This window comes from Desarmillaria tabescens (assembly GCF_030435595.1).
Source record: "Desarmillaria tabescens strain CCBAS 213 chromosome Unknown EV420scaffold_14, whole genome shotgun sequence".
NCBI lineage: Eukaryota > Fungi > Basidiomycota > Agaricomycetes > Agaricales > Physalacriaceae > Desarmillaria > Desarmillaria tabescens.
The window spans coordinates 866,883-891,982 of NW_026848313.1; the positions used below are offsets into that span (position 1 = coordinate 866,883).

Consider the following 25,100-nt stretch of genomic DNA (forward strand, 5'->3'; position numbering starts at 1 on the left):
AGCCGGATAATTCTGCCAAAATTCGCCGAGTTCACCAGTGCTAATGAGTTTCACGTGACCGCTCGGCGTCTATCCAAATCGGTGCAGCCTCCCCTGATCCAGTATCCTTGGATTACACCACAAATAGCCTCCTCCACGTTGCATCCAAGCTCGTACACCGACGACGTGTGTATTCGAGGGTAACGACCACGACCCATGCCACGACTATCGCGTGCAGCCCTGTAACGTCCACCTGCTCCGACCCTGCAATGTCCTTTACCCCAGCTATGTCTTGGTTCACATCCTGGCTCCCAGAGCTTCCAGCAATCAACATTTCCCTCCCAACTAGTATACAGAGTCGCTTCTTATCCTTTCTGCTTAAGAAGACTCTTGGTCACTTTCTCAAGCCCGGCCAGTTGGATGTGCATCAAATAGATTCTCAGATTGGATCAGGATATGTTCAGGTTGCCGACTTGGAGTTGAGTAATGAAGTATGTGATATTCTGGTATCGACGGCTACGAGCCTTTGACCCGTTTCTAGGCTATCAATGAGCTCTTGAATGGTATGCCGATCGAGCTGCATGATGGTAGCATAGGCTCCGTCATTGCTAGGATTCCCTGGCCAAATCCTTTGACTTCTGCAGTCGGCTTATCTCTCGAATCTCTCCATCTAACGTTCGTTTTGTTACCCTCATCCAAACGTACCTCAAATGCCTCCAACCTCGCCGACTCGGTAGCTTCAGTAGCTTCAGTAGCCGAAACTTTCATTCACGACGAATTGACGCCCCGGGAAGAATTCAAGTTGCGCGAATCATTTTATTCTGAACATTCCATTCCCGATGATCCCAGTGTTCCTGGTGGTCTTGATCCTTTCATAACATCCCCAGAATATGAGGATGCTCTGCCAGATATCGATCCGGCAGGCGTCTCTATGTTCGCAACATTAATCGAGCGCCTCCTCGCGAGGTTCGAATTCGATGCAACGAATACCAAGATAACTCTTATGCAGCCAGGTCGCACGAGTCTCACATTATCTATCGCAGACATACGGTATCGTACAGAAGACAGGTCGGATGACGAGGAAGATGGGAAGGTGCGGTCCGTATCCATCACTGGCATCACGGTTTCCGCACGTAACCTTCGGCCAGCATTCGATATATCCTCGTCTTCCTTATCCATCCGACCAGTATCTTCTCCTACTAGCACACTTCAGTCGTCATCTAGTACGCCTCGATGTCCATCACCGACTTCATCCTCTTCGTCGCTGGACGAAGACACGCAAATTGCCATGTCTCAATCCCTCGCCTTTTTACCACCCCGGCCTTCCTCTCCAGCAAGTTCGGTGGCTAGCAGCATGTACCAGAGTGCAGTTTCGATGCAATTGGAACATACAGCCGACATCCAGGCTCCTCCCCCGGAACTCTCGGACCAGTCCGACCTCGGACAGGCCAAAGACGATGATGCAATAGAGCAGGATGAACACATCATCCTCTCGTTTGGACCTGATCCAATCTCACTGCGATTGACTACCCCAGGTTGCTCCCCCACACGCGAGAATATTGCATCAAATGAAAACTTCAAGTTTTCTGTAACTGCAGGCATCATAGCCTGTTCGTTCCGTGCTTGGCATGTACGGAGTATCATGGACATCGCAAATGTTTGGACATCACACCAGCGGCCTTCTGCCCCTCCAGCAGCCGAGACTTTACCATCTTCACCGCCCTTAGCTATGGGATTAGAAGTGGCTTTGAATGTTAGAGGTTTAATCATCCTTTTCCTACCGTCGACAAGCCCTGATGCGGCACTGGCAAGAAATGGGATAGCAGGGTTCTTTGAAAGGCCCCTAGTTCCTCCCAAGCTACCCCAAGGCTATCTTCGATTTCACGTCGAGGGTATTTCTTGTTCCGGGGAAATATCTTTAGGCTCAACAGAAGCTGCGAGGTCCAGTTCGTTAAAGGGCAAGAAGAATGCTTCTTCTACGTCATCGACCCTTTCAGTGTCCTTGGATGAGATTTCTGCATTCGCATTCCGATCCAGCGAACCTTCCTCTCAGGATGCTTACGCCACACCCATTTTGATCACTGACTTCCATCTGCCAGAATCATATCACGTACCACATCAGCACCCGAATCCTATTTCGAAGTGTGGCGAATGTCCGGAATTACCCTCTTTCGATATCTTGGATTGGACTGACGACAGGCACCATCTAAATGGAATGAGGCTATCGCAATGGAGGACTAAACACAGACATAGATCAGAGAAGCCAACCGAACCCAGCAGTCATCCCGCAGTCATAATGTCCATGTCTCAGGGCCTCTCGCCGTCTGAACGTGAGAAGGATAGGAAGTTCCATCAAACAAATGTTGAGGTAAAAATCCTCCCTTTGCATGTATTCGTGGATCTCCGGCAAATCCTAGCAACGAGCTGCATGATGGAGTTCTTGGACGAACTTACTACGTCACATACTTCTTCGACTCTGGATGATGAGGATCGTTTCGATAATGATAGCGGGGATGAGGACGCCGGCGACGCCGAAGGGGATACGCCACCGGCTACGCCTCATGGTGGAATACTGAGACTCAAAGAAAGGGAAGCGGAGAGGGAAAGACGAAGACTTGAGCAACTGGTTTTGAAAGATCTTGATCTTGATTTTGACTATCAAACTCAGAAACTACCAGGGATTGAACAGAAGCGCTCAGCGCGAAAGGTTTGCTTTTCTCATAGAAAGGATTTTGCACAATCTCATTGGCAACCAAGCGTCGGACACGGAAGCAACAAGAGGCTTTACTGAGCTTTTCCGTCAAGGTGCCTTTAGTTCGTCTGCAAGTACGATGTCCACCCCCTGCCGGATCATCGCCTCGCTCTGGTTCGCTCATCCTCGACTTACATGATATTCGTGTCGCAAATGCACCTTCGAGGAAACCGCCCAGCGCCAGGTTTGCTGATGAAACTTCTGATGCGACTGAGGGAGATGTACTTGCCGCTGTTGAGATTGGACGTATTGTCATATCTTCTTCGACACAAACGATTGGGAAGGCTGCAGCACTCATATCTATCGGGCCTTTGGCTGCCTCTGATGATCATGAAGAAGCCAGCACATCTTTACTACCTCGTGTCGTTGTGACCAAGTCGGCGCGTACATCCACTCTAGCCTTGACTATTTCCATCCCATCGGTCTGTGTCAATATGTCTAAAGCTGCACTCGACGGCTTGCAATATTGGGCAGATGACGTCACGCAGTTGTTAGAAAAGGCATTTGGATCTACGCCCATTAGTGACGACGGCGATAAGTCAAGTATCATCGGCAGCAGGTTTTTCACCCAGTCAAGGAGCGGGAGCGGTAGCGAAACAACAACTAGGGCCAGCAAACCGAAACAGACTGAAACGGCAGTGAAGGTCACGATCGCTGAAGGTTAAGATTACCTGTTATGAGTAGGACAACCCTCTGATTTACCTCTCTTCAGCATTTATCCGATTAGCTCTTCCTCGGAAGTCCGAGGCTTCTGTACCTGTTCGGCCGTTAGACTTGTACGCTTCTGACGTCGATATCCTGGTCGAAATGAAGCCCGATGGAAAGGCGAGAATATGCATACTGATATTAGTTTCCTCTGATCTAACGCCCTCCAAGGATGAAACTGTCGTCACAGTGGGGATCATGGATTTGACTTTGAAGAATACTGATGCTTCGAATGCTTTCGAAACATATCTATCGTTGACTGCTCCTCGAAGTCTGGTCAGTTTCTTTCCTCTGCATCTCTTTCGCGTCTGACCAGCCTCTCGTCAGACTGCGACCCCTCAATGCCTGCTCCGTCTTCAGTTTACTTCCCTTGTTATACCGGAGACAACAGCAAAGGAATCCCGCATAAAGATCTCGTTATGGGGATTTACTTTCAAGCTCTATCCCAATATTGGTTGGACTACTGATATTGCTGAATTCGTTAAGGCCCCTCCCGGTGTCAGTGGTCATTCCCTCGCTATGTCTATATTTCCTAACGAGACTCCAGGCCTTTGAATCTGTGATTCCAAGCGAGCGGACCCGTATTTCAATTCGAATTTCTGATGGATCGATCAACACTGTAGCCCCCAAACACCCAGGTTCTGTCGTTGTGCATATTGGCGATCTGGAATTTGGGACAAACCTTGTCGGATCATCGTCGGACGTCTCATTCCGTTTAAGTGTTCCGGTCCTTGCATTGCTCGCCATCGACGATATCTCTGACATCGCTGAACCTAACTATACTTCGAGTTCTCGTAATGGTGTTTCCCACTGGAGGGTTCGTCCTATGGTTCTATGCGAATGTTTTTGACTGATGGACGTCCTGTAGAAACTCGGTTATGCTTTGCTTGCTGAAGTTGCTTCTCTTGACCTACATTTTGCAGCCACACAAAGGTCAGAAATGAAAGTGCGTTGTAATTGATGGTGTATGTACTTGCCTGCTCATCCATGCGTGTATTTTAGGTGATCGTGGATCATGTTGGCCTTCGCTTGCATCTTTGTGCTGATACTTTGGAGGAGTTGATCGCTTTCATCGGTGACCTTACATCTGCTTTCAAACCTCCGACAGAACAACAGTGAGTGGACTAATGTCAATCTTCTTTTCTACTTTTTACATGTTTTGCGCCTAGGGAAGTCAAGCCGAAACGAAGACCAACGATGATCTCAGAACAACCATCAAGTCGCCAAAACCTGATGTGTATGTGCTGTCCTCAACTTACGCCTTCATTCTCATAAAAAAATCCTTAGCCTCCATTGACGATCTTGCCTTCAAGCGTGTTCCCGAAATAGGACCAGCTCCAGACATGATTAATGACGACCTTCCTACGAATCTCGATTACTTGGATGAATCATTCAGTGCAGCCGCAGGTTTACGTGAGCTGCGTGATGACGACCTTGAGGACTTTGATAATGAGGATACCGATGAAACGCAGACGCCTGACGACCAGCTAATTGGGATTGTATCAAAGGTGGGCGGGGAGACCATCAAGATGCTCCGTCCGGAAGGCATACATTCGGTTGAGCATTATTTCGACAGTTTGCAGCCTGAACCTATGGATGGACAGATGGAGTGAGTGTCTTCCTTCCTGTTATTGTCGATTCTCATCATCTATGCCAGGCTTGGAGGAAGAACAATGCGCATACAGCTGATCGATGCGGACATTAACGTCTTCCTCTACGGTGGATATGATTGGGCCAAGACGAGGCGAGCTATTGAAGAGGGAGTCAAGGAGATGCGGAAACGTTTGGCGAAGATCAGACAGCTTGTTGCCAGCGGACAGACACAAGACACGCTGGAAGACGAGACCAGTGCATTACTCTTCAATTCCGTTTACATAGGTTTGGACCAAGACGCTGACGAGCTAGAGCCCGGTGCTCTGATTGCTGCCATTGACGAAGAACTCAAGGATGATTATGAGACGGCTAGCCAAAGCTCTTGGCAATCCCTCAAGCCGTCGGCAGTCGGCAAAACACAGATCAAGGCCGCTCGAGTCCATGGCAAACGACTCACTCGCGCTAAGGGACCTAGCATTGAGTTCCGTTTGGCTGGCATGAAGCTCAGTGTTGATCAGTATAAGCCAGAAGAGCCGACGGTGTCCAGGATCTTTTCTACCGTGCGAGATTTGGAAATTCTTGATCATATGAAGACATCGACATGGAATAAATTTTTGACGAGCATGCGATCTGATTCGCGTGGTAACGTACGGGAAACAGATTCAAATATGGTTCGCCTTGAGCTTCGTATGATACATCCTGTGCATGGACATTCTTCGGAAGAAGCGAGATTGAAGGTGATTCTCATTTCGAACTTAGCTTGATGGTCGTCTCATCACTTCCCTAGGCAAAGATCTTGCCCCTGAGGCTGCATGTTGATCAAGACGCACTTGACTTCCTAAAGAGCTTCTTCAGTTTCAAGGATCCTCATGCTCTCCCTTCCCCACCCAAGGATTCAGATGATGACATATTTTTCCGTAAGTTTCCAGGATAATTAGAGTGGATGCCTTTCGATAACCTTCTACTAGAACTTGCTGAGATATTCCCTATTGATATCAAGATGGATTACAAACCCCGGCGTGTTGATTACAGGGCATTGAAGCAGGGCAGGACCATAGAATTGATGAATTTCTTCCACTTCGATGGCTCTGAGATGACGCTTCGACATATAACTCTAGCGGGGGTAAGTCAGCCGTTACATACCTTTGCCATTCCCTGACAGTATATGTAGATTTCTGGTTGGCCGCGTCTCTTTGACCTCTTGAACGATTTATGGACACCAGACGTCAAAGCTACGCAGTTGGTTGATGTCATTTCTGGCGTGGCTCCAATACGTTCCGTGGTCAATGTCGGATCAGGTATTGCAGATCTAGTACTCTTACCCATAGCGCAGTACAAAAAGGATGGGAGGATCGTCCGAGGAGTACAAAAGGGTGCCACAGCATTCGTCAAGTCGACAGCCATCGAAGCCATCAAGCTTGGTGCCCATTTGGCCACCGGAACTCAAGTCATACTGGAGCAGGCCGAAGGAGTTCTTGGCGGACAGTTCGACAACACTATCATGGCGGAGACATTGCAGGGAGATGAATTTGTTCAGTATGGTTATGGTGATGAAGATGAAGCAGCAGAGATGATCAGCAAGTACGCTGAGCAGCCGGCTGACATCAAGGAAGGCGTACAGTCAGCGTACAGAAGTCTGCATCGAAACTTGAATTCGGCTGCGCAGACCATTTTGGCTGTTCCTATGGAGGTATACGAGAGATCGGGCAACGAGGTATGTTCCTTTGTCAAATGCCAATTGGCCGCGTTTCTCATAAAAAAGTACAGGGGCCTGTTCGTTCTGTTATAAGAGCAGTACCAATTGCAGTCTTGAAGCCGATGATAGGCGCTACTGAAGCCGTTAGCAAGACTCTACTGGGTCTTCACAATACTCTAGATCCTAATGTTCGCCACGACAATCAGGCAAAGTATAAACAGCGCTGATTTTATCTTTACGATCTTTTTACCGCCCCTAGCATTTTGCATTGAACCTCCTTACGGTAGAATAATACTTCAATTGTGTATCAATAGTGTATATGTGGATTATGGAATACATGGCAGACGCGAAAGAGAAAGAGAAGACTATCAATCTATATCCATGGTCATTGACCGACCCTCTCCCTGTATGAGAGCGCTCCGACTCTTTGAAGGAACCTTGATTTTCTCCCGTATTTTTGATGATTCTGGTGATTCCATAGCCACGGGTTCGACCAGGGCGGAAGATGACAGTTTGGCTGCTTCCATAGTCTTTTTGCGGTGAGCCTTTTGTTTTTCTCGGCTGGCAGCCATTCTATAGGAATAGGTATTAGCAGATAGCACCTCGCGTAAAAGAATATTCCACGCACCTGCTCTTCCAGAATGCCCGCTCTCTGCGCTGTTTGATTTCTCCGACTCGCTTCATGGCAGTAATCGTGGTCTTCATCAATTCTCTGTCGTAGCGCACTGGTACGTTTCGTCGCTTCTCAAAGTCGATGGTGGAGTCCTGTTTCCATTGAAATGAAATTCCGGCCACGCCAACAAATGACAAAATACGCACAATCGTCATTTCCTTGCCCGCAGCCTTCCTAAACGCCTTCGTCCACCGTACTTTGCGTGGGTTCCGCTTCATCCTGCGACGTGGTTTTGATATTCCAAGAAGTGGGTCATAGAACGAGCAGCTTACTTGAAGTTCTTATGGCATCTAAAGAAAAATGAGACTTTATGCAACCAGAAATTTGAGATGCATACGCACTTCGAAGTGCAGAATCTGAAAACCTTGGCATCGTTTCGAACAAACGCAGACCCTAGGAAGATTTAGTGGAGTATGCAATAGTTGTAGAGAATCTAACATACCATGTCCTGGATATACGCTAGTCGAACAGAAATAACACTTTTCAATCCGCATGGTGGTAAGAGGAAACTATCGAGTACCTCTGGCAAAGATATTTTCAGTCACGTCACAGGTCACACTCATGTCCACTACCACCACAACTCTATCAGCTATGCAGGCCGAATCTGTTGCAAATCAAGGGTGAACAGAGTCTTTCGTCGCTGTAACCAGCTGTCGTATGCAAATACAATCGCCGTTCACTACGAATGCTGCATCAATGGAGGGTGTGATGAGAATGGACGCAGTATGGAGTCTGGAGATGCTGACTTGCTGCCAATCGCCTAGGTATTCACCTTCAAAAGCGTAATTCGACTAGCACATTTATCCTAGGCGATTCTAGCTAATACGTAGTCTTATATGCTTTGTCTATTTTGACTTTTAGTATTCAGAGTTGCTCTTCTGCGAATGCTGAGATTCGGCTTTCTTCTACTTATCTCAAGTACCTATAAAGACGGGTCCACGGTTATCGTGTCTTCGATCCCCCTCTACTCAGTATTCTCGGTGCGCTTATGTCTAAACTTCCAAGTGCGTCTGCTCCACTCTCTGCTGCCCTCCTAATACAGTATGTATGACACATGCGGGTAATCTTTCGGAGATGCTTATTCTGGTTTTCATGTCCCTGAGAAGGAAGAGTCTTCTAACGCGAGAACATGGCCGGGATGTGCCGAAATACTTAGATTTTCTCAGTACACCGAGATAGATTATGTCGTGAATCGTGACGAACGCCGTCAGTGTCTTACGCCGACAGACGAAGCACCAGCTGCTAGAAATTACTCAGTGAAGTGGCGTTCAAAAAATGAGTGGCGGTTATGAGCAAACAAGCTTAATGATGAAGTCCTTTGGAGGTGAGTCTTCGCACGGGGCTTCTATCTTGTTACCTGGTCTCATGGAATCGATCGGGGTTGCCGGGGTACCCAAAATGTTTAATGTATGTCCTAGAGTGACGTGACAATATTTCGACAATGTGGACCTCCACAGGCATGCGGCAGCAGCCAAGAAGCAAGGAACCCGCGAAGACGACTCCGAGGTATTCCATGGAGGCGGAAACTTACTTTCATGCATGTCAGGATGATATGTTGTTTCTGATGCTTCTTGATATTCGGTTGGGCGATCAATATAATATACACATAAAGTTTGCATACAGCTGGTATAGACTTACGAGTCCAATCTCCTGGTGTACGGCTGGATCATTCAAGCGAAACCTTAAAGGCTTCGTCTTCTATGGGCACCCCAAGTGGACGACGAAGTTCTAGAGATGCTCCAGAACAACGAACGTAATTATTTTCATCCATCAGGAGATAACTAGAAGGAACATACCGTATCTGGAGTTCCGGCTTCGGGCCATACACGACCGAAGTCTAAGTGCAATGTCAGGAAGGTATATTTGAGAACTGGGAAGGTGGGTATTATCACTAGACACCACACGAACAAATGCCGAGACTGCAGCGAGGTAACCAAAATAATTTTTCTTTAAGGAGTAAGTGCACCACGGAAAACGTTTTGCACTCTTGGGGGTAACGTCTTTGGTAAGACTAGTCACGAATACATACTCCCTTTCATGAGCCGCCAGGTATTCAGTGATGTCACGGTATCAGGAGAACATTCGGAATAAGCTTTAATGGCGATAGGAATGTTGCAGGCGCTGAACTGGAAGGGCATCCAGGAGTTGGCGGGAGGATCCCGGGATGCACCTGCTGGCTAATATCCAAGAGAGTTGTCCAAAGAATTGTGGTGTTTTCAACACCCGTCGATACAGCATCCAAGTCATGGGCGACGTGTTATAACAACAGATTTTTCAGCCCCATTATCACTGTATATGTGGTGGAGTAGATGTACATGCCGATGATAAACGCTGGCTGCGCATAATTGCTTCAGCAGAGATTCAAAGGGGGCATCCAAGATTCCAGACAACGGGTAGGTTCGGTGCTCCATTAGTGGCGGGCATATGATGACATCGTCGTGAAAACGCAAGGATGGGATAAAAGTCGCAAGCGACATCCTACGACAGAGATCCTGAGCATAGGAGTGCGGTGGGTCCATAGACACTCCAAGGCACATAAGGGGCGCGCAGTAATAGTCAGGTGAAGTGAAAGAGGGGTTGTTCTTCAATCCTCCTGGAGTACGCATTGAGGCAATAGCTGGCTGAGATTCAGAACAACGTAATTTCAAAAGGTGGGTAGGGGTCGTGATACCATAGCATAGGCTAGAGCGGGCGAGTGTTAAAAAGCCGCCTGTATCAGTCGAGTCGAGAATAGAAAACGCGAATACGCCATTCGACGGCTCCAGACTGGTCAGTTTTTGGAGTAATCACATCGGGAGCACAAAAGGAGCGCATGCCGAGAAATAAAAGGGTCAATTGGTGACCGTGTCGAAGAGGAGAGGCGTTCAGACGTTTTATGGTACAATTGAAGAGATTCCGGGAGACTCTGTTGGGGTAATGAGAGGTGGCATGGTAAAGAAAAATTGCTTACAAGTAGAGCGCAGATTGCAAGGAATGATAACAGTTTCTTCGCGACAAAAAAAGTGATGAAAAGGCACAGATACACGGTCCATAGATTTACTGGGAGACCAGTAAGACGCGTAGATTCGAGGTCTGAACAGTTTCTTCAGAGGAGCAAAAATAGATACCAAGTGTCCATGATTTTAAGGGTTTTTCTGACAGCGCGAAGCAGAGCACTAGGATCGGGTAACGCACAGACAGGAGGAGAAGAAAACTCAATCCATGGAGAAATTTGGAGCCAGAAGGACGGGTGCGCTGTCCTCGTAAAATACCCTTCGTCTTTGGCACAGAGGAGAGCCTAAGACAAATATAATGCCATTTACCACTTTCGGGAAGACGGACGTCGAATCGGAGATATCTAGGGAGGAGTTTGAACCCCAGATTTGTGCTAGAAGTGTTGAAGCCAAAGACTTGCCGTCGGAAAAAAAGGGATTAGCCTCAGGAATCGAAAGGAGGGGTGAAATACATACTGGAGATGTTGGATTTCGATGTGTGAAAGGAGCTAGGAAGCAAGCAAGTCAGCGATAAACAGAAAGTGAGGTCCTTGAGAGAGTTTGAACGAATTTCTCAGGAAAGTTCTCATTCCGCTCGGCACAATAATTGGATTTAGCAGAGTGCAAAGTCGCCGCTAAGTCTGGCATCGTCGGACAAACAACAAGGCAATACGGGTGGCTCAAAAGAACCTAAAATTCAAACCGCGACAAATTGGGAATGAGCATTTTGCACGGTGACAGTTCAAAAAATCAACATGGGCGATTTCTGCCAGGTAAACTGTACCGGTAGACTGAGAATTATGGTCATTAGCAACAGGATATTTATTAGAATAGAGTAGACAAACGCAGGGAGAGATATTGCGGCAAAAAATTGCGATCGGCAGTTCCGATGGTTCTGATTTGTAACCTTTTGTAACCCTATTTCTTCAATCGTAACCACAACCGCCACCATCGTCGACACTGCCAGCACGCCGACAGCATCGTCTGCTGCAGCGAAGGCATCTGGTTCAGTCTACAGCGATTACGATGGATTTTTCTCACCTACAAGGCTGATCTTGCGGGTTTTTACCGTGGCTCGTTCTTACATGTTGTGCCTCTTGAGGGCGATAGACGCATACAAGCCTCTGGTATCGCTCCTGGACTATCCTGGTGACAAACAAGACTTCAAGAGGCAAAAATGTCGAGGACAGGCAAGTACGATGGCGCTCAGACGTAATCTTACGGCTCGATCGTCAAGATAATCGGAGAATAGGGTCTTGCGACAAAGGGGGAACTCTTCTTGAAGCTTTCGACGAGCAATACAGACGGCAAGCAAGATAATTGTCCCTAGGAGCATGGAGGATGAGGAGGCGACATTCTCAAAGCTGGATTCTTAGAGACAAAGGGTTCGGCCAGAAGGTGCGTTGCTGTATTCTTTCCTTCATTGTTGAAGGGTAATCTTGCGTCTTGTAATTTAGATGGATACCATGGCATTGAGCTCTTTGAGGTCCGTGCGCAAATGCGTGCCTACTTGGTGAGTTGGCAGGTCGTTATTGTTGATGAAATTTGCAGAAGCCGAGTCTTGTCTTGATGATTCACTCCAGTATGGGGCACCTGAACGACGCTGTTCATTTCAGTGGTGGTAGTACATCACTGATACAGGATAACGCGACATACACACGGTCCCGAGCCTTTTATTGGTGTGACACGACATGACTCAATCTGTCACGTCACATTCGCGCACGCGTCCGCGTTAATTCCCCAGGCGCCAGAGATACGGCAAGGATTTGAACAGAAGATGCGAGGGTTTTCCTGTCTCAAAAGTTACAGAGGGTTCGGAAGAAGAATCTCTCACCTGTATGGTGTCTTGCCTGGGGATATTGCTGTGGACTGAGAGTAAGAACGAGGAACACATTTCCTCAGGCTGGCCTGGCGACGTCTTCGACGTTTTGAATAGCTAGCAACGGTATCTGTTTCAAGATGAGGCGGAACAGACCGAACATTTCCTGGTCATCGTATCCCCGACGTCGTGGTCGGCATGTCCATTCTGATTATTCGGCCTCGAGGCTGTCAGGCGCTCGCCGACGCGCCCCTACAAATTCGACCCACTCTTCCGGTTCAGGACCGTTACTTCGATGGGAACGGCGTCTACTGCCTGTAACTGCAAACCTGTGCTGTGTCAATCAGGATCGGAAAGAAACTTCTTCGATTAGGGCCCCTCACGACTATCTGTGGTCCGGACTGGCGCAAAAGCAAACAAAAGGATACCAATTTCGGCTGCTTTGCAATCCTTTTTACGAAGTCAGAAACCTAAAATTTTTGACTATTTAAACTGCGTGAACATTTGGGTTTCCTGCGCCACCCATTCGTCCCCAAAAATGCCCTGCCATCGCTCCTGCAAGCAATTTGTCCCTCGCTCTACTCCTCCTACCTACGATGAAGCTCTTCACCAGAATTCCTCTCTCCACCTTTCAGTCGGCACGTATGCCGCGCGCTACCAGCCATATTCTCTTTCTTACAGGGTACAGTCTCCTATGACCCTTTCTTCGTTGCATGCTGATTTGTTTCAGTTTGAAGGAGAGTACACAGATATACCTGTCCCACAAACGCCTGCAATCGTTCCCCAGACTGACCGAGTAAGTCGGGTGTAATCTTTGTTGAAATTCCACGCTGATCATACTAGTTCATCGTTCCTCCTCACTTTGATCTCGATGACTACCTTGCATATGACAGTGAAGAAGTGGATGAGGATGAGGACGCCCGGGACAGTGATGATGAGGACGACGACGACGTTGAGGAGAACGGGGGGGCATCACTATCATTATGATGGAACACTCAAAGTGCTCGCTGCAGCACCGCTGGTTAGTGGAATAATTCTCCCTTCAGACGCCGTTTCTCATTGCCATTTCTCACATCAGTGTGTTCTAGTCCTTCTTGTGTGGGCATCTTACTTTGTTTGAAAGATGCTCGTTTTTTTCTCTTGTTTTTATACCCTAGTGTCTTTGTAACTATTTTTTTTACCAGTGTCGTTTCAACAAACAAATGTTTTCTTGTATTGTATGGTATCATTTCCGCTGCTATTTTATGATTGGGCAAGAAAAGCTGTATGTCATTTCAGTCGAGGTTACAAACGGATTCTACATGTCTACAAATTCGGGCTCTAATACTTCTTCTGTGAAATAACCAAGAACGTCTGGTAAGGATATTCGAAAGTGCCTTGGCTTTCGTCTATCCACACTTTATCATCGCCTTGCTCTACGATGGCCTTGACGCTATCCAACACTTTAGACCTGACATCGTCAGGTAAAGTCTGGATGTAGCTCTTACTGTTTGCTCTATCCACCGCGAGTGAGACGTTGCAGGGCAAGGTATACGCCCAAGTCTTCTCCACTGGTGGTTCAAAGAGCCTTTTGTAAGAATCAGTATCAAAAGTCTTGCGCCACAAGCCTAGCCGGAACTGAGGACTGCCGGCTTCATGCTGCTCGATTTCATTCCTCAATTGAGCAACCCATCGTGCCGCATCCCTGATTGGCAAAGGTATGAGATGCATGGTATGCGGTATACAGAAGGAAGGAGCCTACCTATCTTCGAGGTTCCAAATGAAGGCGACAACTCCACCAGGCTTGAGGATCCTGGCGAACTCGGCGGAGGCAGCGTCGTAGTCCGGGCACCAATGAAATGCCTGTATTAATGAAGTGAGAAGTTCTCTACCCGGGACAAAATGACATGCCTGAGCAATTGTGACGAGGTCAGCCCAGCCGTCTTCAATATTGGTGGTATCAAATGTACCGTCCCTCGCAGAGGCACGCTCGTCTTGAACGGTCTTGACGAAGACGTCGCGCATTCCGGCGCTAGGCTCAACAGCCTTCAATTCTTTGATTGAGCTGGCGAAATCTGGGTGCTTGAGAAGCGCCTTGGTGAACAGACCTGTTCCGGCACCGATTCTATGTTCGTGGATGGGCTCAAAAGGGCGTCTGGACTCGGGATGGTGCACGTACTCGGCGACATTAAACGGAGGCGTTGCCTTTACTGCTTCCCTTATCGCAGACAAGGCCATAGATTGGTACGACGGTCGCGCGCTGGACGCAGCAGTAAGATAATCGACCCGCATGGACGAACATGACACGTACCGGTCATAGAGTTCGTTTGTGCCGGAGCCAAATCCATTCTGTGCAACGTTGTGAACGACAGCCATACCTCTTTGGAGAAGAAAGAATAGGGAAGATGGCGCGATATGCTGCCTTTTAAGACAAATCATTGGAGGTTGGCGTCATGTGGAACGAAGAAACAGTCGAGTCATGCGGCTTTACGGTCCGATGGATGACTCGTTGTCTGCCCACACCGCACACATCTCTTTGGGTCCTCTCGCCCGTCTTGCGCGCGAAAGAAGCTGCCTACATATTCTGGGACGCGTTGACTCGGGCTGGGAACAGCATACAGAATGCAAGATCAATGTTCGCCAAACTTCAGAGCTTCAGCACAAGGAATTTATACGGATTTCTGTTGCAATGATGCCACCAGGGCACCAAGTCAGCGAGGGGGACAAACGAGCTTACACGTTCCTGCTGAATCAGAAGAAGGGCCAGCCGCGAACCAGGATTTGCTTAGTCATTATGTTGTCGCCCTCCCTCTCCACAAAAAGGAACGCACGCTTTCATGTTTCTCTTAACACGTACTAACTCGTAGACCGCTTCCGAGTTGTCGAGAGGATCAGTCGACACCCACCCTCCCATACTACGAACGCTAACGCTCGCTCTTGTGGGTTCCCCACTGTCCATATTACATGATTGGTACACCAATACTATGCGCAATGCGCGTATCACACCGTCCCCTCCCCATCATGTCGTCTCCGTCTGGGTCCAAATTCTCGCCTCGCCACATCTGAAAAGCCTCTTTGTGTGCTGCAAGACGTTGCATACAGCCCTGAGAGCGTTTGCTTTGATGGATGGCTCGCGGATTACCCGGATGACGCACGATTCGACACTTTGGCGGCTGTGGACTAGATCCTCGCCAGGAGTTCGTACCTGGAAGTGTTCATGGTCTTCTGAGGCCTCTGCCCCAGGTGCCAATGACCAAGGGGTGAGCATGTCAAAATAACTAGCCAGACGGACGGCCTTGGCTCAGGTCCTCGTTTTATGCCGACCCTTCACGTTTCTATGCTCTCCAGACTTCGAACACCCTCAGAACACTGTCTTCCTGCATGTCGGTATCTCTAGCTGCTCTGTGAGCACTGGGATGAGACACCAGGACTGTGGGTGGTATACTTCACCCCATCTATAGGGCTCTGAGAGGCGACCTTACTCAAGCTTGTGCGCTGAGTAGGTCCCCTCCCCTCGACTGGGCGACTCCAAGCTTGTGCGCTGGGTCACTCCAAATGGTTGTACGGTGTTCAGGTTCAATTGACTGTCGCTGAGTTAATTTTCTTGACTTGCGATACTCATGGGATGGCTGTCTGGATATTATGCCAGACGAGAAGGTTGAGGCTACGACTGGGGATACATCATGTACTTTTTATGTAACAGGAGATAACATCCTTTCTGTTTTTCTTCTGCTCTATAGTCCTTCCGTCTTGATGATTCATTATTTAAGGTTCATGGATAGGGGGAACTGTACAGTTCTTCGGGTTGTTGGGCTGTTGCTTTAGTCATCATCTTGACGCAATGACTCACGCGAGGTTTGTTTTCGGACCACCCGCAAACCTCGTGGCAATCTTGTTCTGCCAAGCACTAACGTTGATGGGAGAGACCATCCTACGCGGACTGCAAGTTTATCTTGACACTTTTGGGCCGTAGACCTCACGTAACAGTTTCGCAATGAATATCCTGAAGTCTACAGACCAAATGTATGTGTTTTGGGAAGCTGCTGTGTCCCCTGCCACTCCTTGGCCAGATACTAGAATGGATGAACCAGCATAAATATCTCGGAGTTCATGTTACCTCCTACCAGGATGACATTTTCTCTGACCATTTTGATCATAACTTATAACGTGGTGAAAGTGGCATCGGAAGTTGATCGGAAGTCACTAACGTCACTATCAAGGTTCATGCTCTTGAACTTGGACATATTTCTCTGCACCGTAAATCGTTGACTTAGAGGAACGATTCCGACCTACTGCTGAGGCTGGGTTGGTAGGGGTAGGAAGTACTACTGGAACAAGTAGAGCACAAACCGAGGAAGTCACTGTGATACACCCAGGCATGAGCAGTGTGACATCATAATCATCATACTTATCTATAGCAGATCTCACGGCGTTGACGCTAGTGCTGAAAGGCCATACCTTGCGGGGACGTGACTGTATCAGTGAGGCCCAACGTTCGTTCGGTACCATAGCGTAGTGGATTAGGTAGGTAATGCACGCGTAGTACGGACTCTGGTTAGTTTCCTTCCTAGGGACAGTGATCAGAATAAAAACTCCATCCATCCTCCAAAAAGGACAGCAGATCTCGTGTTGAGATAAGCGGTAATTCTCCAGCCGCTCACCCGGATATAGCAGGGAACCCTCGCAAACAGGCGAGGGTCATCGTCGTTTGTCTACCTATTTATCTACATACCGTGTACACTAATAGAAGCAATATGATGTAATAAGGAAAGCCAAGGAGGAGAACAGATGAATGGTGCTTCCTACTGAAGATCCCGATGTCGACTGCACCATGATGCGCGACACTTGACATTCCAACACACCCCCGCAAGTTCGTGCATCAATCCCAAGAAAAGAAGAGAAAAATGAGAGGAGAAAACATACAATGTACACCCCCGGAAGGTGAACACCGTGGTGGGAAAGAGTAACCTAGAAAGTGACATCGGAGTCACTCTCATAAGCCAACCCGGCGAAGTCCGCCGCCACAGTCTTCCCTTTCTTCGACTTCCGCCACTTCGCCCTCTCCTCACAATCCGCCTTCAAATGCCTGGCCTTATCGCAGAAAAAGCAAGTGAGCTCGACTTGACTGTTTCCCTTCAGGCCCCTGGATGCCTTGCCACCGCGAAAGGCGACTGCCGCAACTTCATCATCATCACCTATCCCATCCTTATCCTTCTCCGAACGTTCAGGAGCAAGCAACGCTTGGCGCATTTCTTTGTTCAGCAAGCGAATAATCACGTTCGAGAGTGTGAGCTGGTCGGGAGGGGTCGCATCAAAGTTGATAATGACATTTTCGTAGGAAGGGGGGAGTCCCATGGTGAGTGCGAGGATTAGATCTTGGTCGCTGACATCGATACCAGCTAGTTCCATCACCTTTGCCATTCGCCTGATCTTTCCAACCCAAGCCTCCATGCCCTGGCCCTCAAGCATCTTCGCCGTCAAGAACTTCCTTCGCAAAGACAAGCTCGTTGCAAAGCCCTGTGCACGATGCACAGTCTGCAAGTTCCCCCAAATCTCCCGTGGGTCCTTCGAGTCCATGTGCGCCAGCTGCCCGACATCCACCCTCAAAATCATCTCGGCCCTAGCCTCCACCATCTTCTGCTTATCCCGTGCCTTCAACTTCGTCGTGATCTCCACCAAGATCTCTGACTCCGACTTCCCATCTCCATCAACCTCAATCTTGACAATGTCAGTCCAGAGCTTCCGACGCGTGAGCTCAGCCTCCATCATCACTCGCCATTCCGCAAAGTTTCCGACCGATAACTTGGGAAAACGCGCACCAAACAACTCATCCGACATTTTGCTCTATAGGCGATCTCGACGTGGCAAACAACGAATGTGGAGAGCAAAAAATGAACAACTGGACCATCTCGTGGACCAGAAAAGCGAACAGCTGGACCGTCTTGTGGACCAGCAAAGCGAACGACCAGACCGTCTCGTGGTCTAGCAAGTGACAAAGGTGATCTCGACACCAGTGTCGGGGTGGCGGTGTAGTGATAGTCTCGAGAGTCAGCACAGAGAACAAGAGCGACAAGGACTGTGGGTTATGCTGCCTGTTTGTGTTGAGATAAGCGGTAATTCTCCAGCCGCTCACCCGGATATAGCAGGGAACCCTCGCAAACAGGCGAGGGTCATCGTCGTTCGTCTACCTATTTATCTACATGCCGTGTACACTAATAGAAGCAATATGATGTAATAAGGAAAGCCGAGGAGGAGAACAGATGAACGGTGCTTCCTACTGAAGATCCCGACGTCGACTGCACCATGATGCGTGACACTTGACATTCCAACATCTCGCCCAAGTGTAGCCATACCGGCCTTTCTTACTGATATCTTATGCTTATAACTTGATACTTATGCCTTTATCTTTTCCTAGTTTACTTCTTCTTTTTGTGTTTTCCTTTTATTTGTGTTCAGCAACGAGTCGACGGGGTCTTTGATAGTAATTTGCTATTGTTTACCCGAGCTTGTATATAGCGGAGTCGACCAATACAACAGTCTTACAGTCTTCCACAGTAGTTTACTATTGTTTACCTGAGCTTGTATTAGCGGAGTCGACCAATTCATACTGTTTTAGGCCCTGTTCGGGTGACACGGCTTAACCCGGCCCCAGAGCCAAAGTTTAAACCGGCCGTTTAAGTCTGCTTAACTTGGATTATTCAGCATGTCACTCCATTGTCACCTGCATCCCGACACCGATGCTGTGCTCGCTCTGCCCACCCTCCCGCTCACTATACACAATGACTACAACAATGCCAACAAGACTAGGAAACATAGTACTCCTGTGAATGAAATTGAATATCTAGACAAATCAACACAAATTTGGAAGAATACTGCTGCCATTGTGTTGGTCAGTGAGTGGCACATGCGGGGAAGCGCTGGGACACCCTTCGACGACGTCGGTGGCAGCATTGACGATTGCTTGACATCATTCGGACATCATCTGCATTCATCCGAGTTATTCTGATCTTGTGACATTTGTGACCAATTCTCTTAGCCTGGCCTGGCCGGGTTAAGCCATGTCACCCGACCAGAGCCTTACTGTTTTACTTTACCTGAGCTTGTATTTAGCAGAGTCGACCAATAGTAACTGTTTCACTGTTTCTTACTGCCAGTATCAGATAGTAACGGTATCACACCAGCGACATTCCACGCATCATGGACCCTCTCGCTCATAGAAACATGTCAAACCACTCCCTCCTGGTCCTTAGCCTCTCACCATTATGTCCTTAAGTGAGGATAACATATACTTTGAGCAGTGCCCCAAGCGTCGGGTCGCTGCCAATCCTGCTGTTAACGAGGCGTACCAATAATCTGTTTGTCACCATTTATACTAGTCAATAACCCTGCTACCAGCAATGGCTATAAATGCGTCTGTGTCAATATCATGATGCTGCAAGGACGATTCACACCTCCCGACCATCCCCCACGAGATTCTATGCCATGGACCTCACAGGTTCATTGATTAGTTGCTTTATTCCAACGCATATACTCACCTTTTTTTAGCTGTTGGGAACACCTGGATGAAATGGATAAGTATATCCTTCCAAGTGCTTCCAAGGATAGATTGGCCAGCATTACAAGATGAAGATCATCAACCATTACATGCGCAGCATGCACAACGATGCCTTCGAACGCTATACACATTCAAGCCCGGAGAAACCCGACTGCAAATCGTGTCTTTCTCAGGCAGGAATTGCTCGCAGCCATCACTACTGCCTGTTGCACAAAGTGTGTCTCCTCAGCATCATCATCGACTGGTTCCCATTTTACACCACTCGCATGCACTTACAGCTTGCACGTTGCTCTCCTAACTGTGGGAAGCGACCGTACAGGGGGTATTATGGTTGTTCAGCAGACAAACAAGAGAACTTTGTATGGCTTGTCGTCATCAATCCTTCAGACTCCCTGGCCCCTCTCTCATGTCAATGCGTCGCAAGAATGGAAAGAATTGTAGATGCATATTCCAATAATTGTCTTGTCCGTCTTATCATTTTCTTCTGACCATGACTGCCCTTATTGTTTTGTCGTGGGGTACTGGAGAATTTTAAACAGCACAATAGTTTTTCTTCAAGCCTCATTCTTCCGCTCTCTGATATATATATTTATACAGAACCCTGTTTGCACAAATGCTATCAAATTACTCAAGTAACTGATGGCATCAAACAATCAATGGCTCTTGCTGCAGGTTGAGATTTTAAAGTTTCCATTTGCCTCGGTACTTAAAGGCTGTACGATGATGCCAAGCTCGCCCATTTGCATGACCAGGAGGCTTTTTGCTCACATGTTTCCAGCTCTGTAAACAACCGGGGCAAGAGAGCACTTCTGAAGGAGAAACAGATAACATCTTCATCAACTTTGCAAGACTTTAGTGAGTTTTCAAGAATACTACAAAACACGGAGGATGCCTTTGGCATAGGTATTGGTCAATAAAAGCTTGTGGCATTGTGAGAGGTTTTTGTTCTCTATGCCTCGATCACATTTCAGTCATGACACTTTCGTATGTACTCTAGAGTCTAGAATCTAGAAGTATCTTGAAATCCATATAGCTTCAATGTAGGGTTGCGCATGAAACCCTAGGTTTTGATACACCTGGGTTTATTCCCGGTAAGTTACCAGGGTAAGTTACTGGTAACTTACCCCCCCTCGCCAGAGGGGTTTTCGTAGGACCTGTGTTTATTCTCTCAGAGGTTGAGGCAAAAGTCTGGACAAAATTGGCAGTTTTTGGACCAAAGGTTAGGGACAAATCTGGACAAAAACACCTGTCAGCGGCAAGAGGTTAGATCAACAATCCGGACAAGGGATGCACTTTCAGATAAGGTTAAGGCCTAGTCCGGACATTCTTGGGATACATTTGATCTTACATGCATTGTCCTGAGATTGCTTCTCCATTTCTTCATCCATTCAAAGCTCTTTGAAGACATTGTGCCATTAAGCAGGACAACAATAGTTGCTTTTTGTGTGATAAGTAGCCACTCTCACCTTAATTGTGCGGAAAGGTACTTAAAGCTGTGATATTTACTCATTTCCAAAGATAATGTCAACAACATGGGGAGACGCACTATCCGATGTGTTGAGCTCTAGGGAGCGATTTTTATGGATTTTTTTAATGATTTTTGACGAAATTTGATGTTAGGGTGAAAGTCCGGACAAATGGCGAGGAGGGGTCAGCTTAGGCCAAGAATCCAGACAAATTTCAAAATTTTGCAAAATGAAAAGTCCAGACAATTTTCTCAGTTTGGCAAAAATCCTGCCCTAACCTCTGAGAGCATAAACACGGGTCCTGTTTTCGTTGAGGTAACTTACCTGTCATGTGACAGGTAGTTGAGCAGAACAATTTAGTACTACTACATGCATATTTCAATTTGGATTGTATATTTACAGATGAGTGTCTTTACAACTGAATTACCCTGCATTACATCAAGAAAATATATAAAAACACGAAGACAAAGGTTTTGGAAAAATTTGGCAATTGCGACGTGTTAGTCATGTGATAATGCACGTGATAAGGTAAGTAACGGTAACTTACCATAGCAAAACCACCCCCCTGGGGAGGGGTCGGTAACAAACGGTTACTTACCCCCCCTGTAGGTTTCGTGCGCAACCCTACTTCAATGTATGACTAAAAAAACAAGATGCTAAACTCATCAAACAGGTCTTACCAGGGTTCGAACCTGGGTTTCAGGAAGTTGATTACATAATTAACCAATTTCAAAATCCTGAGTGATAACCACTACACTATAAGACCAGATGGTCAACTTTATAAATTAGTAATGGCTATCGGCAAAGGGGGGCCAAACTCAAATAAGAATTGAATCACTTCAGTGAAGACAACAAGGATGTCTTCGCCTTTACTAAAGTTGTCTGACAGTTGATCGCCATATTGTATCAAGAGGGGAGTCCGAAAAGATGCCTTCAGCCGCATGGCGCTCACAAAAATGACCACCGCCAACCGCTGAAAGAACAAAGCTAGTAGTTATGCGGGAGGGCGAAAGAATGTATTACTATGCCCTACATTCCATGCCGGTTCATTTTGCTTTGCCTCTGGTTTTGGTACACAAGCTCGCTCGTAAAGTAGGACAGTTGTTGCTAAATGCTGATCTCGCTTTCGGATATAATTGGCCTAAATTTTCCAAAGAATCCGAGGCGATAACCACTGCACTATAAGACGTCCCCGACAAAGATCTCTTTATCTTTGCGTATTAGCAACGATGATTCGATATGAGATGCGTCAGCATTCATTTACATGCACATTCGAATTTTTGCAGTCATAGAATGCGATCTACAGAGCCGAAATCCAGACGTTCGATATCCTGCTAATTTTCCATTCCTATAGTGGCGGGTAATCCTCGCGATAGCTTTGAAGCCGCGCCGGCCCACCGTATCATTACTAGTATTTCATCGGTAGCTCAAATTCCTGCAGTGCGTTATCGCGAATGAGCCTGGGTACGGAGTCAAGCTTTGTCCAGCTCTTGCCATGAGCTATCCTTGGAAATGGAGCCTTGATATGGTCGCCGTATCGAATAAGCCTGGCCTCGCAGGCACCCGAGTATGAGCGATACAGCGGGGAGCTTGGTCGTCGTCGCCGCGGCGTGGGTCCTTGCAGCGCTCGCGCACATGGACGTTCGTCACAAAGTTACTGATAAGAGACGATCATGCTTGCCCCTAGCACCTTTGATCCCTTTCACTTCTGTCCATCATGTCTGCGACTGCTGGTGCACCCAAGACCTTGGAGGAACTCAAGGATATTTTGAAGGATGATATCAAAGTCAAGGTTGCTGGTGAGGACTGCTTGAATTACGAGTTGGCTTTGGGCCTAACACTATATAGGAATCGACGGTAGGAGCTCGCGTATTGCGGCAGTAGTGCATTTTGACGCGTTTACCAGTTGATGGCGTCCTTCGTGGCAAGTTCATGGTGCGATGTCCGTCTTGTTTTGTTTGAGACGCGTGCTGAATGTCTCTTAGAGCAAAGATAAATTTATCAGTGCAGCATCGTCGGACGGATTTGGCTTTTGCAGCGTCATATTGTACGTTCAGCACGCCTTTCGGATCTCGCAAGCTCAACGGTGCCCACAGTGGCTGGGACATACATGACACTGTCTATTCACGAGAACTACTCGTATCAAACAAGGCAAATGGCTACCGGGACATCCTAGCACGTATCGATCTCTCCACCTACCGTCGCATTCCCTGGGAAGATAATGTGCCCTTCTTCTTGGTGTCCTTCTTGGATCCCGATACCAAAGAACCACTCGTGGTTGACCCAAGGGGTATCTTGAAGATCACGACTGAACGGGCGGCTTCACTAGGCTTCGAATGTTTTGCTGGCGTAGAATATGAGGTTAGCCGTTCCTCCATTCGTGGATATGAACTGACGTACGTTCCTATCAGTTCTTCAACTTCCAAGGCTAGTCATGCGACCAGAACTAACATTATTCTTATACACTGTCGACAGAAACGCCGGGGTCATTATCAGAGAAGAAGTACCACAATTTGAAACCGCTGACACCAGGAAGTAAGCCGTTTTGTCAATACTTCGATTCTCTTATTCATATAAACTAAGTGCACGGGTACTCTCTTCTGCGTACTCAACTGAACAACGATTACTTTCACGACATTTTCAATTTGGGCGCCCAATTTGGCGTCGACATTGAAGGACATCGTGGGTTGTTCCACTAGCACCTGGCACTTCCTGAAGCATATACCCCAACAGACACCGAAACCGGTCCTGGCGTCCTGGAGACAGCCTTGGCTTACACTACTGCTCTTCGAATGGCCGATAACGCTATACTATTCAAGTACCTAACGAAAAGTATCGGTATGCAGCGAGGTGTCATTCCAAGTTTCATGGCCAAACCTTGGAACAATGTTCGTCACTTTGACATATTGACGATTTCACTTTCTAACCCTACATACAGCTTCCAGGTTGTAGTGGGTACGAATCCTCTGAATTTCCCTCATCCTCCACCACCTAACGGCCCTTATAGTCATATTCATGTGTCTCTGCGAAACAACCAGGGTCAAAATATATTCGCACTTCCCCGATCAGAGGCTGCCGTAGGACGTGAAGGAGCTGCTTTCGAAGATACCAAGTTCATAAGCGAGGCAGCTGAGCAATTCCTGGCCGGTGTTCTTGACGGCGTTGCTGACGGTCAGTACACTATCACTTACTATCAATCCTTGCTGTGATTGTTGACTGACTCCGTGCTAGTCATGCCCCTGGCAAGTAATCGACATTCGGACCAGTGCTATTGCTTTTCTTACTTCCAATACAGTTGGTCCCTACCATCAACGGCTACAAGCGCCTTGTAGGCGGCGAAGCATTCTGGGCTCCAAACGCCGTTACATACGGCTACGATTCCCGCGCTGCGTCCATCCGTATCCTCTCGCCGCCTTCAGTCCCTCCAGCGGCGACGAGGTTCGAAGTTCGTATACCCGGAGCGGACATGAATCCATACTTCGCCTTGAGTGCAGTCTTCCTCCTCGGTCTAAGAGGTATCGAGAAGAAACTCAAGCTCACAATACCACCTATCAGTCATTTTACGCCTGAGGACAAGAAGAACGGGAAGGTAAGCCGTGCGGCGTCGATGTTGCCCCCGCCCTGGGGTCTTACAGCTTTGATTAGGTGAAGATGCTTCCAATATCACTTGAGGCAGCCACGATCCGGATGATGAAGCCAGAAAGCATCGCCAGAGAGCTAGAAATGCTTGGCGATGTGTTCGTTGAACACTATGGTGGAACGCGAGAACATGAAGTCAAGTTGTGGAACGAGGCTGTTACCGATTGGGAGGGTGAGTTTATGACTCTTGTACGGATCGTGTATCTGACTGATTTGATGCAGTGGAACGCTATATTGAGCTGGCATAAGTCCGTAGAGTTACTTGTTACGCA

At 47.7% G+C, this 25,100-nt stretch overlaps 5 protein-coding genes and 1 non-coding gene across 6 annotated transcripts; 3 read left to right on the forward strand and 3 right to left on the reverse strand.

Annotated features, from left to right (window-relative positions):
* Window positions 1-37: 37 nt before the first annotated feature.
* EV420DRAFT_1629183 (uncharacterized protein) lies at window positions 38-7,090 on the forward strand. Its single transcript, XM_060476082.1, has 16 exons — window positions 38-470; window positions 521-2,686; window positions 2,737-3,391; window positions 3,444-3,556; window positions 3,608-3,712; window positions 3,764-3,934; window positions 3,984-4,253; window positions 4,305-4,382; window positions 4,439-4,551; window positions 4,606-4,673; window positions 4,724-5,045; window positions 5,094-5,766; window positions 5,817-5,946; window positions 5,998-6,152; window positions 6,201-6,743; window positions 6,797-7,090. Exons 1-16 carry the CDS (start codon window positions 249-251, stop codon window positions 6,950-6,952), a joined length of 5,940 nt encoding a protein of 1,979 aa, XP_060332001.1. The 5' UTR covers window positions 38-248; the 3' UTR covers window positions 6,953-7,090.
* On the reverse strand, window positions 7,091-7,931 carry EV420DRAFT_1333301 (ribosomal protein L24e-domain-containing protein; the record flags this gene model as incomplete). The annotated part of the gene is made up of 6 exons (XM_060468837.1): window positions 7,841-7,931; window positions 7,736-7,791; window positions 7,671-7,684; window positions 7,545-7,617; window positions 7,354-7,490; window positions 7,091-7,298 (listed from the first exon to the last, which is right to left on the reverse strand). The coding sequence occupies exons 1-6, from the start codon at window positions 7,890-7,892 to the stop codon at window positions 7,094-7,096; spliced, it is 537 nt and encodes a 178-aa protein (XP_060332002.1). The 5' UTR covers window positions 7,893-7,931.
* Window positions 7,932-12,727: 4,796 nt separating this feature from the next.
* Window positions 12,728-13,176, forward strand: EV420DRAFT_1641991 (uncharacterized protein; the record flags this gene model as incomplete). The annotated part of the gene is made up of 3 exons (XM_060477303.1): window positions 12,728-12,871; window positions 12,920-12,985; window positions 13,033-13,176. 3 exons carry the CDS (start codon window positions 12,728-12,730, stop codon window positions 13,174-13,176), a joined length of 354 nt encoding a protein of 117 aa, XP_060332003.1.
* A 251-nt stretch (window positions 13,177-13,427) lies between these two features.
* On the reverse strand, window positions 13,428-14,982 carry EV420DRAFT_1537821 (S-adenosyl-L-methionine-dependent methyltransferase). Its single transcript, XM_060472971.1, has 5 exons — window positions 14,480-14,982; window positions 14,348-14,428; window positions 14,080-14,293; window positions 13,931-14,031; window positions 13,428-13,873 (listed from the first exon to the last, which is right to left on the reverse strand). The coding sequence occupies exons 1-5, from the start codon at window positions 14,605-14,607 to the stop codon at window positions 13,510-13,512; spliced, it is 888 nt and encodes a 295-aa protein (XP_060332004.1). The 5' UTR covers window positions 14,608-14,982; the 3' UTR covers window positions 13,428-13,509.
* Window positions 14,983-21,860: 6,878 nt separating this feature from the next.
* EV420DRAFT_t139 lies at window positions 21,861-21,955 on the reverse strand. Its single transcript has one exon. It is a non-coding gene; the product is annotated as a tRNA-Gln (tRNA).
* A 563-nt stretch (window positions 21,956-22,518) lies between these two features.
* EV420DRAFT_1675937 (uncharacterized protein) lies at window positions 22,519-25,076 on the forward strand (the record flags this gene model as incomplete). The annotated part of the gene is made up of 13 exons (XM_060479147.1): window positions 22,519-22,988; window positions 23,038-23,046; window positions 23,096-23,124; window positions 23,175-23,236; window positions 23,286-23,599; window positions 23,665-23,724; window positions 23,773-23,871; window positions 23,923-24,077; window positions 24,128-24,144; window positions 24,197-24,360; window positions 24,456-24,778; window positions 24,835-25,000; window positions 25,051-25,076. Exons 1-13 carry the CDS (start codon window positions 22,907-22,909, stop codon window positions 25,074-25,076), a joined length of 1,506 nt encoding a protein of 501 aa, XP_060332005.1. The 5' UTR covers window positions 22,519-22,906.
* Window positions 25,077-25,100: the final 24 nt, after the last annotated feature.

Excerpts from the sequence above, each read along its gene's own strand:
- EV420DRAFT_1629183 (XM_060476082.1), top strand. The coding sequence starts at position 249 with ATGTCCTTTACCCCAGCTATGTCTTGGTTCACATCCTGGCTCCCAGAG. Across the intron at positions 2,687-2,736 it reads AGAAGCGCTCAGCGCGAAAG|CGTCGGACACGGAAGCAACA; the intron begins GTTTGCTTTTCT and ends TTGGCAACCAAG. Across the intron at positions 5,947-5,997 it reads AGATGATGACATATTTTTCC|AACTTGCTGAGATATTCCCT; the intron begins GTAAGTTTCCAG and ends ACCTTCTACTAG.
- EV420DRAFT_1537821 (XM_060472971.1), bottom strand. The coding sequence starts at position 14,607 with ATGATTTGTCTTAAAAGGCAGCATATCGCGCCATCTTCCCTATTCTTT. Across the intron at positions 14,429-14,479 it reads ACAAACGAACTCTATGACCG|CGCGCGACCGTCGTACCAAT; the intron begins GTACGTGTCATG and ends TGCTGCGTCCAG. Across the intron at positions 13,874-13,930 it reads ATTTGGAACCTCGAAGATAG|GGATGCGGCACGATGGGTTG; the intron begins GTAGGCTCCTTC and ends TTTGCCAATCAG.